Raw genomic sequence first — 16,342 nt, 5'->3', positions numbered from 1 at the left:
TGTTGTACAAAAAAGCACTAAATAAATATTTATTACAAAAATATACACTTCAAGAAGAATCTTCTTTTGCTGGTGACGACATTTCTACGACCAATGAATTGTCTTCAGTCTCTAATGATGGATTACTGTTCTCAAATTCTTCGTTTCCTTCTTCCATTTCTTCCTCCTCTACCTCCTCCTCTTCCTCTTCCTCATATTCTTCCTCCCCATAAACAGCAGCCTTCTCGTCGCTTTCGACCGACACGTCTGGCGAGCCATCAGGCAAATATTTCGCAACAACTTCTAAAAGTTGATAAACTTGATTCTCTGTTAGACGTTCTTCGCTTTCTTCTATGAGAAGCTGAATCTCAACAGCCGTTGTCGGCCTCTGGTTCAACAGTTGCAGTTTTTCGGCTTTGGTCAGATTAAATGGTGATAGATGACTAAGAAAATTCTGGATTGCTTCCGCATTTTGGTATTTGCACGTCGTCTTTTCTAGGTATTTTATCGTTTCATAAGTGACAGTCGCTAAGTGTGTTTGATTTTTAGTCGGTTTACTTTGGCCATTGCGGCCCGCCTGGACGTCAAGGAGGAGGTTGTAGACTTCATAATTACTGATTAGAGCTGAACTTTCGCAAATCAGTTCCATTTTGATGCGGGAAAAGAGGAAGAAAGAATGCCAGCTTCTTTTCTGGAAGAAACAACCAAGATTGGAGAAGGCGGCAAGTCTGTAATTAAAATCAAAAAGAAATTGGTAAGTTTTATAATAAGATGACGATAATACATAGCAAAAGGTAAATAAAAAAATACCCATAAAAATATGTCACTGTGGAAAACATGATGATGCTGAATCCGGATCAAGCAGAAGATCAAGGGAAGAAGGAAAAGAGAGAAAAGGGGGAAGGGAAAAGAGGGAAAGGGGGGAGGAAAAGTAAATGAGGGAAAAGGGGGGAAAAAAGGAAAAGGGGGAAAAGAAGGAAAAGGGGAAAAGAGAAAAGGGGAAAAGAAAGAAAAGGGGGAGGAAAAGGGGGAAAAGAAGGAAAAGGGAGAAAAGAGGGGTGAGGGAAAAGAGGGGAGAGGGAAAAGGGGGAAGAGGGAAACGAGAGAAAAGGGGGAAAAGAAGGAAAAAGAGGGAAAGGGGGAGGAAAAGTAAATGAGGGAAAAGGGGGAAAAGAGGGAAAAAAGGAAAAGAAGGAAAAGGGAGAAAAGAGGGGAAAGAGAAAAGAAGGAAAAGGGGGAAGAGAGAAAAGGGGGAAACGAGAGAAAAGGGGGAAAAGAAGGAAAAGGGGGAAACGAGAGAAAAGGGGGAAAAAAGGAAAAGGGGGAAAAGAAGGAAAAGGAGAAATTGTTGTTTTGCAGAACATAAGTTTTACAAAAAGAAGTAGAAAAACAAAAAATATCAATGTCAGGTGCATTGCATCTCAGGAAGCCAATATAAAAAAAAACAACATTTTTAATCGTGTAGAATCAATAGTTAACAGAACAAACATTGGGAACAACAAAATAAACAAATAATTGTTACCAAATGCAATAAAATTTACTTTTTTCTACTTAAACATGTATAATTTACAGTGGCAAAATGTTTCTTTTAGGTGTATCTGTTCATCATCATATAAATTAGCAGCAGCAGTTAACTTGAAGTATTAGTATTGTTTGTAAACAAGACAATCGTTTTTTTTTTTGTTGTTTTTTCCAAATGACTTTAATAATAAAAGTTATAGATAATTTGGGAAACAAGAAAAGAAAATTGGCATAATTTTTTTACAAAACAAGCACACAAATAAATAGAAGGATAAAAAAAATTGTAATTTTGTTGGAATTGCAGTAGTTATATGCTGACAAAATATTTTCTTTTATGTAACCTTCATCAGAGATTTTTCCCCAAGCACTAAAATCACCAGAGTCTAGACCATTCTTGTAATGACCTTTCCCTGTTGATTTTGGTATGATGCTGGTCCTATGCAGTTCTAGGAGGTTCATCTACCCAAACATTGCCTTCTTTGAGAAGTGGTTAGTTTATTGTTAATTGCTTGAGGTGCCTCTACCTGGGGATTGCTTTATGAGGTTGACCAGACATCTTTTGCAGAGTCAGAGTGACCCCTTTTGAGAGCACTAACTTTTCAAACCAATTTTCCGACTCGTGTCTGATATTTCTCACTGTGGGAGAGAAATAAATCTTACCTTTATATATATATATACAGCGTTTGAGATTTGAAAAAAAAGTCACTCGACCGCCGGTCAAGTGTGAGGGAAAATTTACTCGCCCCCAAAATATTTTTACTCGTCCGACTTTATGTCTTTGTTTCAGTCAATAATAGTAAATAATTTTACAATTCAATTATATTTTTATTTTATTCTTAATAAAAATATCAACAAACTATTATTCCAATAGTCAAATTATGTCTTAAATTTCATACAAAAATTTAAATATCTAGCCTAAACCGTGGATGTTGATAAAAAAGTGTTACGAAATCTCCAGGTATTCACAATTGTGGACTGAAATCTCCTGGTACGAGAATCTCCGTGGCCTGAAATCTCCGATATTCAAAAAAAAAAAAATACCATTTAGCTGAAATGAACTAGATTTCTTAGAAAATCGGCATGGTTTAATATCTTTTTAAAATTTAAACGGTCAATTTTTCTTTGTAATTTATGGAAAAAAAAACTTTGATATAGAACAGAAATTGGTCTCTTTTGTTTCTATTAAAACAAAGAATTCACCTCGGAACAACATTCTAAAATTTAGATTATTTTTATATTGGGTATCTATGATTTTTTGAAAGTTGCGCAAAAAAGAGCATGCAAATATCTGAATTTATATAATTGAGAAAAATATGATTACTTGTATAATTTAATTTTTGGTGCGTGCTTGATGGAACAATGCGTTTTTTTCCTCTTTCAAATGTTCATCTTTACTTTTGTAAGCATGAATTGTATGTAGTTGTAGCGTCAAAGAATTTTTTCCAAATGAATTTCAAAATCAGAGAGCTAAATGAAGGCGACATTTTGACTACACGCCGAATGTGTGAATTTGATCTCTTGTTGACCTTTAGCGTGACCACTTTTTTCAAAACGATATTCCAACTGTCTCACAACTAGAGATGAAAGAATTCACAAATGATGAGACATTCTAAGTCACCGCATATTTGAGGGTCGTAAAATAAATGAGTTTTTCCCGTTTCTTTATTTAAAGAAATTTTATCGACTGGTGGGCGAGTGATTTATGACTTTTAGTCACCCCAAGAAATTTTCAATGGACTGTGGCGACCGGTCGTGTAAAGTCTTAAAGGCTATATATATATATATATATATATATATATATGTATATATATATATATGTATATATATATATATAAAAAGGCAAAATAGGCACGTGCGCTTCTATATGTCCAGCAAAAGCTTTTTTTCTTTTTTGTGAGGGTTCTCGGGGGAGGGGGGTACTATGTTTTAAAACTTTTTATATACTCCCTAGATTATAATATCTATGATTTGCGAACAAAATTTATTTTGGTTGACTTCTATAAAATTTATGCTAGTCCATCCTCTCACATGTTTTTCCTATAAAAGTGAAACTAATCGAGAGATCTGGCAGCTTCCCGGCTTTTCTGCAGGGACATCCAGAAAGCAATTAGCTTTGATCAATGTGGGGGAAACCCCTCATATCAGACAATTGCTATTCATTTGGACACTCCCTTTTTGTGGGGTGCTGGTTTTCCAACACTGTGGGGAAACAAATAAATGAAATGGCAGAAAGCTGAACTGGCCTTCAGCCAACCTTCATTTCTGCACCTGCGTGAAATCATTCACTTAGCAAGTCAACTTTTTGATTGACATCGCTAAATTTGAACGCTTTTCACTTCCTATGGCCTCGTAGTGTAGCGGTAAGATGTCACGTTTTCTTTCACTTTCTTTTCCGCCTTCGCGTCACGGGTTCAAGCCTGCCTGACTACTACTAACATTTTTTTTCTTTCTTTTACACCTCCAAACACCCAGGCAACACCGGGTATCTCCACTAGTCTTTCATATAAGTTTATGCTTCCATGCAAAGCAATTCATACATTGTTTAACCAGAACACTTTGCAAGTGAGGTACGTCCACTGAACTGTTTATTCAACTTCCCGTTATAAAGTTGGTTTGAAGACGTTAACCCCAAACACGTGTGGCATGTACGAAACAGTATGATATAATACCTTTAAAACCGATTCCAGGAGTCATCTTCCCAGGCATTACCTCTTCCTTTTAAAGGGAGGGGATAGGCTAATTAAGGTGTCCTCACTTGTTGACAAGACTAAACAAGTATTATTTGGATTGTTCGGACTACTGTTCGCATCATGAGTGTCATTTTCACAATGTTTCAGTCAAGGTAACCCGTGACCTTGTTGAACTCTGAAATCTGCATAGAATTTCAAACAGAACCCTTTATTTAATCCACAGGAGTAACATGCTTATGTTCTATTAGCCATGACTAGATTGAAGTCCTAAGTATTTCACAATTGTATGTTGAATGTTATCCACTGAATAATTTATGCACCCCCCCTTTCATATGAAAACTCTTTGGTATATTTACATTTTTTTTTTCAAATATTTTTTTTTTTAATATGCATTCTTCAAGTTTCGTCACCCGACATTTACAATATAAGGACAATGAATGTGTTCTAGAATACCAACTAAAGATTTATCTTTAAAAGGTTGATTGTTAGGTGCATTCGAATCTGCATTATATTTTGTTTTCATTGGTCACCACGTTTGTTTGTGTGTGCAAAAACAAACATGGCAGCCAGTAAAATCAATACAGAATACAGACCCGAATACCCTTAAAAATCAACTTTTTAAAGGTAAGCCTTTTGTTGGTACTCTAGCACACGTTGACCATTAATTATTGCCCTTAGATTGATAAAAGAAAATCCTTTATGTAAAAGGGGTGTGCGTGTTCTCGTTGAATGGTTCCAATATGGGGATCGATTTATTGTATTAGAAAATCTGCACACACGTCAGTATATCAAATAGTTTTGTTAATTTAAATAGTGTGAATGGTGGTGACAAAACTTTAAGATTGCGTATTAAAAAAATTTGAAAGAAATTTGTCCGGGCAAAACCTTTATAAATGTTGGGTGACGAAACTTGAAGATAACCATAAATAAATATATATATAAAATAATCGGAAAAGGGAAAATTTCAAGCAAAATTCAAAAAAGGCCAAACTGCTCAAAAAAGACTAAATTCACGATATTTGGCTTAAAAACGTCAAGTGGTCCTAAAATGAGTGATCACTTTACTAGAACATTCCATTAGAAATTGAGCACTCTACAAACATTTTCATTTTTTTTTTTTATATATATATAATCTGGTAGATTAGTGTCCATTCGATAATCCACTGAAAAAAAACAAAAAAAAAAAACAATCTAAAAATATTGCTCGGGGGGGGGGGGGTCCGCTTGTATACGTGAACCAATCACTGTCCCCTTTCCACTATCAGCGCCAATATTTTTTTTTTTATTTATGGCCACCTTTGGGGAGGGTGGGGGCACGGTTTATGTTTTTCGTCTATTTTTTGGAGGGGGATATTCAATTATAGAACACTTGTATAGTTTTTTAACAGGTGCGAGGAAATTCCACACATAGGTTTTGCCCCTGGCAGCATGAAAGAAAACCAATCAGAATTATAACAGGCTCACCTTTTAAACTTCAACGTAAATTTTATTAAAGCAAAAAGATCCAAGTTGCAAAAGATGCGCTATCTTCAGCTATCTGCCATAATGGGGTGGTATTATCCCCAAAGGGGTAATAGTTCATCTTCGATAAAAGCTGGGTACAAAACTCCGCCGACGAAGAACGCTGCACAGGTTGAAGAGTCAAGTGATATCTTCCAAGATGGTTAGTGCAAGTCAGGTAGCCTCGAGGAGTCCACTGTAGATAACTGTCCAAATGGCGGACAAATGACAGGTCAAATTGTAGACTTAATTTTGTCTGACAGACATATTGTAATGATGAAAGTCAGTTGCTTCACAAAGCACAACAGCATGCGATAATATAATTTGCTCAACATAAGGGCATTGGTGTTTGCAAATGATAACATTTTGCCCCACATTAGGACATTAAAACGTTTAAAAGAGACAAAGTAATTTTGAGGGTACAAGCCTGGAGTGAGAATTCGTACATCCTTTTCAACCCGTGTGTCTCGAATCTGATGATCTGAAAGGATTTTAGGGAGCTGAGTTAATGCTTTTCGGGCACTCCCTAATAAAATAAATATTTCAACACAAGCTACTGAATAAACGAACAAACGACTTCGTAAAACTTGCAAGGAAAAGGTTTATTGAAGCAAGGACATGATGCCATTTAGATATAGCTAGGATAGAACTCGTCTGCCTTTGCCCGGTAGTTAATCCCAAGTGGGAATTGTAGATACCGGTGTAGGCAGAGAGAGAGTGTGAGGAAACAGGTCTGCTCTCTTAGACGTCTCGCTGGAAAAGGGTAGAGTTTTTCCTGTCCGGGATGGAAGCAGTTATAGTTCCTTAAGGGGGTAAGGAAGATCCCTGCGCTATGGCTCTGATTGGTCAATATGTGGCATATCGCACAGTCAGGGAGGCACTGACGCACAAGAAAAGAGGTCTATTTGTTTCTGCTACAGGATAAATTTGGCGACAAGCACATCCTCGGCAATTAGTAAATAACAAGCAATCTGAATGGTTCAAACAAAATCGTGGGCAGACAAACTGACCAATAAGGAGCCTGCTTATTTCTGCAGAATTTCTTACACAGGTGCTTCTGAAGTTCAAGCGTTTCAACGTAAGTAATGTGCCTACATTAATCGGGCAAAAATAACAGTTTTATATTTCACGAAATTCTGTTTACATTTGGTGGAAGATGGTGGAGGGGCGGGGGGGGTGTTGTGACAATTAATATCGGTGCGTTACTTATGGAAGCCGTTCTTCTGCTCGGTTAATGTTGGTGTGTTACTTACGGAAAAACGGTTAATTAAACTGCAGAAGCGCCTGTTAAAAACTATACACTCCACTCTAAAAAAGAACGAAAAACAAACCGGACGCCCCTCTAAAAAAAGGTAGCTAGAAATTGGGTGCATTTCTTCATATCTTGGAAACTACTTGTTTCCTGGAATTTTAAAGTATTTCCGAGAGTAGAAAAAAGCCCCCCCCCAAAAAAAAAAAAATGGTGGCCACAAAGTGGGACTCATTTTACGTTAAATCTATATATATAAAAGGCAAAATGTGTGTGATCATTTTGTGTATGTCTTCAAAAGGCTTCTTTCGCATGCGCTCCCGGGGTCGTAACTATCACTTAAAACTGTGTATATAGGTCCTATATCATAATATCTAGGAATTAGGAAAGCGTGTAGCGTATAGATTTATTTACGTCGATTTTTTACAAAATTATTGTTATTTTGGCTTCTCGCGTGTTGATTGGGCTTTTTAATATAAATAAAATGAAACCAAACTCAAACAGACGTGTTCGTGGCAATGCGCCGGGAACAGACGCTTACACTGCGTGACTTCTATTTGACCTAATTAGGTCAAATGGAAGCAGCAAAGTTAACTTTTATCACGCACGCCTGTTTTTATAGTTATAGTTAGATAAATAAATTCAAACATGTCTACGCTGTATGTCGCGGTGGCTCAATGGTAACATCGCACATTTTTTTTTTTTCACACATTAATTTCCAACTCAAGGGTACGGGTTCGATTCTCATACTCACCTGCCAAAACATTTTTTTATTATTATTTAACCTTCCCCCCCCCCCCCCGGAGTTTTGATTTACCTCAAGACACCCGGGCATCGCCGGGTACCCCTCGCTAGTTATAATATAAAAGTGATCCCTCACTTTCTTTAAAACTAACCTTTCTTCATATCTCGGAAGCTACTCGTTTGCCGTAATTTTAAACGTTATTTTCGTTTTCAGCGTCCCCAATAAGCTATAACAGTGGTAATTTTAAAAGAATTTTCGGGTTTGTATTACTGTACACAGATTCGAAAAAGTTGTCAAAAAACAAATATATAACAAATAAATGTTATCAAAAGCAAGATAAGTTACTTTTAGACACCGCCAAAAATGGCCGAAAAATCAAGTTGTTGTTGTTTTTTAAAACGAAATTACATTTATTAAAATCCATTATTTCTAAGTAACTTTTTTTTTTCCAGAAAGATAAAACCCTGAATTTTATCATATAGAAAACAGAATAATGTAAAACTTTTTCTACTATTTTTAATTAAATTTTAGATGTTAAATTTTCCCAAAAGTTAACAATTGACATTTTTTGTCTTGCACAAAAAACGTACTTAAATATTTAAAAAAAAAGGTTTTTGAAATAATTAATTCATTTATTTGTTGTCTAACTAAGATTTAGGGTGATTTTCTATGAGAATATGCAAAAATATTATAATATAAGTACCTGGATTTCAAATAATTCCACTTATTCATATAGGCAACCAGTTACTTCGCCTCGATCTAGACAATATTTACGTTTGTACTTAATAAAAAGCAAACTATGGAAAACCAAACAGGCCAAAAAAAAACTTATTTTTCAGTGACGAAAATTTCAATGTATTATTAACGCTGAGGCTGGCCAGTACCGGACGAGTGACCATTTGTATGAGTTTGGTTTTTAACGTGTACAGGCTCCCCAAAATGGATCGGGGGGGGGGGGGGGGGGGGGGATTTAAAGCAGAATAAAAAAAAAATTATTTCAGCGCGTTTGCTTCACCGTAGTCGAAAGGCGGCAAACGTTTTCAAACAGGATCGAAAAAAATGATGCTATTTTTAACACAAAGGGCACAATATTTATCGAATTTTTTTTATTTGTATAGATTCTTCAAAGCATGCCCTGTTTAATAATGGTTATGCATTATTCGGTTCGCTAAAAAAAAATTGTTAATTTATTTATCAAAGATTTTAAAATGGCTTTTTTCGTATAAATATTAAAAAAATTTTTTTTTTTTTTTTTGCTTAACTTAAATAAATTATTTTACTTAACATATTCACCGAATTTCACACTTCAAAACTCAAAAGTGGGATAATTAAACAAAATCGAAGTTCTGATATTCAGACGTCAAAATAAGGTATGCAAACAATTTTTTTTTTTTTTAATCTATAATCCTGTCCCTTACAACAACACAATATGTTTTGCTCAGATTCAGATGATTATTTTAAGCATATTTGGAACCCCTTTAAAACAGGGGGGGGGGGGGTTGTAAGCAAAAAAAATATATATATAGAAACTAGCTGTACCCTGCCACGCGTCGCAGTGGCTCAATTTGGTGTAATGGAAAAATTTAATAAAAGAGAAAATGCATGTTTCTTATATTAGTACAGCAATCCACTGCAAAAAGTGAAAAAGAAGGCGAAACTGAAAAAAATGGTGCTCTTGCAGAATTTGATCTGGATCCTCGAGAGTTTCTGTCAATCATTCATGTTTTGGACTTGACCAACAATCAGTGGATGAAGCCGAACGTAGCAAAAATGTTGAAACGCTAAATGCTTTTTTTTTTTTGTTGTTGTTTTAAAAAATGTGATTTAGTAATTAATATTTGGTTGATGGTGGGGGGAGGGGGGTTACTATACACAGATTCGAAAAAGTCGTCCAAAAATAAATGAAAGCAAAGGTAAGGTAATTTACGTTTCTACCTAATTGGATAATTGTTTAGTGTTTTTATGTAATGTAAAATGTTTAATTGGCTCAAAAAACAGAAATGGTCGCGAATTCTGTTGAATACGTTAAGTTTGGGAAAGTAAGTTGAAAACTAAAAACTATACAAAACAGTGTCTGAAACTCACCGAACATATGTTACCATGACATAGGCTGGCATAATGGATAGGTTTCTGACAGTATTTTTTATAGTTTTTTTAGTTTTAACTCACTTTCTCTAACTTAAAGTAATCAACAGTGTCCACCACCATTTGTAGCTTTCAAATACACCAATAAACACTGTTTTTCGAGCCGACTAAACGTTACATTAAATGAAAAGGGTTTATATTACTAAACACAGATACAAAGAAGTTGTCAAAAAATAAATATATAACAAATAAATGTTATCAAAGGCAAGAAAAGTAAGTGTTCTACCTAACTGGATAAGATTTTAGTGTTTTTATGTAATGTATAATCGGTTCAAAAACATTCAATGTTTATCGGTATATCTGAAAAATACAAATGGCGGCAGACTGTATCGAACATGTTAAGTTTGGGGAAATTTTGGGAAAATGAGTTTAAACTAAAAATACTGTTAGGAACTCACTCAATATATGTTACCATGATGTAGGCTGGCATATAATCGGTGGTTTTAAACTTTTGCTCGATACAGGTGATGACTTTTACAAATCCCTTTTAGTGATTACCTGGTTTGAGGATATTTGTACAACTAAACGGCAAATCTGCTCAAAAAAATCCGGTATTATTTTACTTTAAGGCCCGTTTCACGTTCATATATAACGAAATATTTTATTGTAGATTTCGGTGTGCTAAAAACGAATCTGCAAACCGTTTACGTAGCAAAAAAAAAGTTTTCATGACATTCATGAAATTACTTTTTCGAAAAGTGGGTGATACCTTTTCAATGCAAATTTAACTTAGAATGAGCACCCACTTTCTGGCCACCTGAGAGAGGGGCATTTTTCTGTTTCTTGGCTAAAAAGTTTTTTGTTTGATTTCTTTTGCATGGTAATAACCCCTGAACTCTGGGACTATTTTCCATTTAACAGCCGTAGCCTTCGTTTACGCTATGCGTAAGCATAAACGAAAGCTGTTTAGCCAATAAACATGGGAAAAAATCCCCCCTCTCTCAGGTGGCTAGAAAGTGGGTGCTCATTTTAAGTTAAATTTACATGGAAAAGTGATCGCCACTTTTTCGAAAAAGTAATTTCTTCATATCATAAAAACTATTTTTTTGTGATGGAAACGGTTTGCAGATTCGTTTTTAGCACACAAAAATCTACAAAAGAAATTTTGTTATTTACGAACGTGAGACGCACAGCCCTTAATGGAAAATTATATCAAAAATCCGGGGGAAAATAGTTTTCAATAAAAACAGCAAATAAATTCGATAGAAAAAAAATGGATGCTATTTTTTTTTTCTTTCTGTGTGTTTCTTGGCTAAAAAGTCTTTTTGTTTGATTTCTTTTGCATGGTATTAACCCCTGAACTCTGGGACTATTTTCCATTTCACAGACGTAGCCTTTGTTTATGCTATGCGTGAGCATAAACGAAAACTGTTAAATATGCATTCGCGTACCAAACTGCCTTGTCAAAAAAACCTTTAAGCCAATAAACACGAAAATAAATGCCCCTTCCTCAGTTGGCCAGAAAGTGGGTGCTCATTTTAAGTTAAATTTAGATGGAAAAGTGATCACCCACTTTTCGGAAAAAAAAATTTCTTCAGATCATGAAAACTATTTTGATACTCCTTGGGCGTTGAGTTCCATGGCGACCCGCAGAATTATTTAATGGTCGTTCCCTTAGTACCCCCCTAGTCAAGGCTAACGCATGCGCACGTAACATTTTTTATTTATTTACTTACGTGGTGGAGTTTCTATACTGATAGGTTTTTTGAAATTTTTTCACTGGATTATTATTGATTGAACACTAACCAGATTATGAAAAAAAATTGAAAAAAAAAAAAAATCATTTCAACATTTGAAAGGGATACTCACTTTTTAGTTACCACGTTCTGGTAAATCGGTCACTTTTGATTTATTTTTTTTTTTTCTAAATACGGAAGTGTCTTCGGGAGATATAAAATGATCGCATGTTGACGAAGCAATGTATCGGGAGGCGTACGGGATTAAAAATTATTGGTAAATTTTTAGATTAGGTCCACCTCCTCAATTTTCTTTTAAATGACGACTTGAAATGGTTTTCGACTATGCTGAATATGAAAATCGCATCGAAATTTTGCAGAAATAAGTAGTTATCAAGATATAAAAAGTTGTATTATGCATTGTAATCTTTGGCGGCCATCTTTTTTACGTGTGTGTATTTGTTTATGGCGCGTGTGCACGTAAAAAGATGGCCGCCGAAGAATACAATGCATAATACAACTATTTATTTCCGCAAAATTTCAATGCAATTTGCGTGTTCAGCATACTCGGAAACCTATAAATGTCGTCATTGAAAGGAAAATTGTGGAGGTGGACCTAATCTAAAAAAATACCAAATTATTAAACATTTCTCCAGCATGTTAGTGAAATTTATAATACTTTAAAAAAATTAAAAAGAAACAAAACAAAAGTTTTGAAAAAAACTCACCTTTCACAAAAACAATTTAAAAAAAAAAAAAACACAAACTGACTAAATAAGTAAAAAAAAAAAAATAATTAAAAATCTCGAAACTTTATTTTCATGAAAACAATAAAAAAAAGTCCTGTTTTCTCTATTTTTTTTCTTTGAGAAACAAATATATTTCTGACTTACAAATGCGGTAGAGACTCATTATTTTTACTTTCTATGGTTTTGATATACCGCGTTTTTATTGCTTACAAAATGGGTGACTGATTTATCAGAACGTTGTAACTAAAAAGTGAGCACCACTTTCAAATGTCGAAATAATGATTTCTTTTTTACATTTTTTTTTTTTTAATAATCTGTTTAATTAGTGTCCAAGCAATAATAATCCAGTGAAAAAAAATTCCAAAAACCTATAAGTATAGAAATTAAGCATGGGAGTAATGTTTGTACAACAACGTCGCCTTTCGCACTTTTACAAACATTTTTTTAAAAAAGTAACTAAACCATTTATTGATAATTTGTCACGTGTACAAACATTTATTTATTTACGTAGGCTTAACTCCTTTCATGAATAAGAAAAGTTTTACTCTTTAAGAATAAGAAAAGGAAAAAGTTACTGAACATTTATAAAAGGACTTCTTTTCATGAAGGCCAGAGGAATAGTTGGCCGAAAATTCGTGAAACAACAACAATAAATAAAAATGGTGCTAATGCAGAGAGCCGCGCTATTTTTTAAATCATATTTCCACGTTTAAATAACGTTTTACGATATGTTTTGTTTTTTTTATCTATTCAATTGTAAGGTTAAAGTACAGAATAGGTACAAAACATCCTTACCTCCCCATGTTAAGAATGACTTTTTAAATAATAACATTATTTCAGCACGGATCACTCTCTGCATGAGTAATCTTATATAGAAAAAAAAAAAAAAACTCAAAAGCAAGCAACAAACTTTTTTTTTTTTTTTTTGGTCTTATATAATAAAGAAAAGATGTGTAAATTAAAAAATTTGGAAGATAAACAAATGAAATATGTTTTTTTTTGTTTTTGTTTTTTTTACTTATCGAGGTAACAGAAAATGAAACCTTTCGTCAATTCGTGGCTGTGAAATGAATCGAACCGGAAGTTCAGTTTTATCAACAGAACAGATTCGCAGAAACGATAAATATATTTATTTTATTTAATATTTTAATTTTAATTAGGTAAATTTATTTTAATAACATAAAAACATACCTCGACTCTAAAAATGGGTTGTCTGAAAATTTCAAATAAATTGGTAACGTATAAACATGGTTTTATTTCTTTAGAACGAACCAACTTTACATTTTTATATATATAGATATCGTTTATGAAAAATAATACAGTTATAAAGTTCATTCTTCTCTTAATAATCGCTGAAAATCTCGTATTGATTGGATAATTACCTGATTTTTGGTAGATTTTTAAAAAGACGGGCTGTCAAAAAGTACTTACCTGCCCCCCCCCCCCCAGTTTTGGCGGTGCATAGTTACTTTTCTACCAAACTGGATATATTTTTCGTGTTTTTATTCAATGTAACATGTTTATTTAGCTCGAAAAACATACATTGTTTACCGATGTATTGGAAAATTCAAAATGGCGCCCAACTCTCTCTTTCACACAGTAAGTTCGGGAAAAGGTGTTATAAATAAGAAACTAGACAAAATACTATTAAAAAACACCGAATGGTAATCTCCAAAAATACCGTTAGGGCTTACAACATGGCCGCCAGAAGAGTCACGTGATCCGGTTGATCCAAAACATGAATCGTGCAAATGGAAAACGCAGCCTTGAAGGCAAACTTTGACAAACAATCACAATTTGTTTGTATTTAATTTTTTGTTGATATAATGTTGTTAGAAAAATAGGCAAACTTTGAGAAACAATCTTAGGTTGTTTTTAGTTAAAACAGTGTTTATAAAAAGTATTTTATTCAGAACAAACAAGTGGTCGACAAGGTGTATCAGAATTTTAGGCGGAATTTTTGACACCCCCAACAAAAAACTGCGAATAAAATATATAAAACTCGTAATTTCTGTTTTTAAAGTGGGTTGTCAATTTTCTTTATGAAATATACTTCCAAAATAAACTATTACAGTCGTTTAAAACATAATAGAAGTATTATTTTTTATTTTTTAAAAACAATGTTTACAAAATGTCTACGCACTGTTTTAAAAAACAAACAAACTGTGATTGTTTCTCAACAAAAAATTAAATGACCGTTCTAAATAAATTATTTATTATCATGATATTGAAAGACTGTTTTTGTACTTAATTATTATGCTTGTTTGTCAAAGTTTGCTTTAAATTTGCGTTTTCCGGTTTCGTAATACGACGATTCATGTTTTGGATCAACCGGATCACGTGACTCTTCTGGCGACCATGTTGTAAGCCCTAACGGTATTTTTGGAGATTACCCACCGAATATATGTCAACCTATGTCACGGTAATATATATTGAGCGAGTTTCTAACAGTATTTTGTCTAGTTTTATATTTATAGCATCTTTTCCCAAACTTATCGTGTTAAAGAGAGAGTCGGGCGCCCTTTTGAATTTTCCAATATATCGATAAACACGGTATGTTTTTCGAGTTGAATAAACATGTTAAATTAAATATAAACACTGAAAACATATCCAGTTAGGTAGAAAAGTAACTTATCTTGCCTTTGATAACATTTATTTGTTATATATTTGTTTTTTGACAACTTTTTCGAATCTATGTGTACGTACAGTAATACAAACCCGAATTTTCGAGGGTGGAGTGATTTCACCGTCACTTTTTGAAAAGTAATTTCTTCATATCATGAAACTATTTCTTGGCAGGATTGGAGTTTAGGTCGCGATTAACCTCGAACCCAAAACAACCCAAACCAAAAGAGAAAGGGACACAAATATCGAGTCACCGGTTTCGGTTTGTATACCTGGAAACAGTGAACATTTTTATTTACATTGTAAACATATAGAAATAGAACTTTTTATAATTTAAAAAAAATTAAATAATACGAACAGAATTGTTCTGGTATTTTTGCAGAATTGTTTTGCAACTATTCTGTACTTTCACCTAACAATTTAATTTTTTTTTAAGTTTGAATTTAGCCTGAAAAAAAAAAAAACTATTAAAAAAATATCCGGTGGCAAAAGTGCACAAACACCGTAAAGTTATTAAAATTTTTGCTTCGGCCATTTCCGGAACTGACTCGGATTTCTCCGTAAATACGCAGAATCCTATGAATTTTGCATTTTATCGATTTTCTCAGTCTTAATAAATACAAACACGATTCAAAAATATAAAAACAGTGTTTATATTCTCCCACGTGCGATTACCGCAACAGCGCAACACATTTTTTTTTCTTTACTGTTACGGTAAATAATCGAATATCATGTAATTTATACATTTTAAGTATATCTTAAAATAGGAGAAATTAAAATGTTAATAATTTTTGTATGTCAAAATAGAAAAGTTATAAACGTACCTGTTTCGTTTCTTTCAACGATACATTGTCAACAAGAAAAGGAAATCATAGATTTAAAGCTAGCATTTTAAATTTTAGTCACAATACCGTATTTTTTTTTTTTTTTTTGCTCAACCAGACTTTCGTATTTTTAAGAATTTTTTTTTTTTTTTTTTTATAGTTTGAAAGATTAAATATGCCATCACCATAAATCATTTTTTTCCTTTTTAAATTTCACATTAAAGGTTATTAAATTATGAAAAGTTTAATGTGGTCTTGTATCTAAAGTATACATCAGAACCATGAATTGGTAGTGACGGCTATTTGCCTCGAGTTTATGTAAAAACAAAAGTTGAATGAATTTAAAACGAATTAACAGATGGAAATGTTTCAGTTTGTTTCACAATAATTTTTTGTTGGAATATGGAGAATACGGACAGTTTTTTGTTTTTATCTTTTTTAATAGGAGTTTCAAGTCAAATTCAATTTTTACGGCATCTTTTTTTTTTTATTAAATTATTAGGTGAAAGTACAGAATATTAAAAAAGTCCCTCTCTTTCACCATGTGTTCCAAACATGGTTAGTCCCATGGAGTATTTATACAGCCCAATACAAAAGTGGGTAATTGTACAGTTTAGTGAAGACATTAAAAAATGAAAA

The 16,342-nt window shown here is 33.4% G+C and overlaps 1 protein-coding gene across 2 annotated transcripts; it reads right to left on the bottom strand.

Annotated features, from left to right (window-relative positions):
* LOC145279981 (DNA-directed RNA polymerase III subunit RPC9-like) lies at nucleotides 1-15,863 on the bottom strand. 2 transcript variants are annotated; one of them, XM_080131575.1, is made up of 2 exons: nucleotides 15,704-15,863; nucleotides 1-707 (listed from the first exon to the last, which is right to left on the bottom strand). In XM_080131575.1, the coding sequence occupies exon 2, from the start codon at nucleotides 626-628 to the stop codon at nucleotides 50-52; it is 579 nt and encodes a 192-aa protein (XP_079987701.1). In that variant the 5' UTR covers nucleotides 629-707; nucleotides 15,704-15,863; the 3' UTR covers nucleotides 1-49. The 2 variants fall into 2 exon arrangements, with proteins under 2 accessions (XP_079987701.1, XP_079987702.1); XM_080131576.1 differs by lacking the exon at nucleotides 15,704-15,863 and adding an exon at nucleotides 5,655-5,681.
* Between the last annotated feature and the right edge of the window lie 479 nt (nucleotides 15,864-16,342).

Source organism: Euprymna scolopes, chromosome 7 (assembly GCF_053919585.1).
Source record: "Euprymna scolopes isolate OS-2025 chromosome 7, ASM5391958v1, whole genome shotgun sequence".
In the NCBI taxonomy this organism is placed as follows: Eukaryota; Metazoa; Mollusca; class Cephalopoda; order Sepiida; family Sepiolidae; genus Euprymna; species Euprymna scolopes.
This window is presented reverse-complemented; position numbering and strand designations above follow the sequence as displayed.

Excerpts from the sequence above, each read along its gene's own strand:
- LOC145279981 (XM_080131575.1), bottom strand. The coding sequence starts at position 628 with ATGGAACTGATTTGCGAAAGTTCAGCTCTAATCAGTAATTATGAAGTC.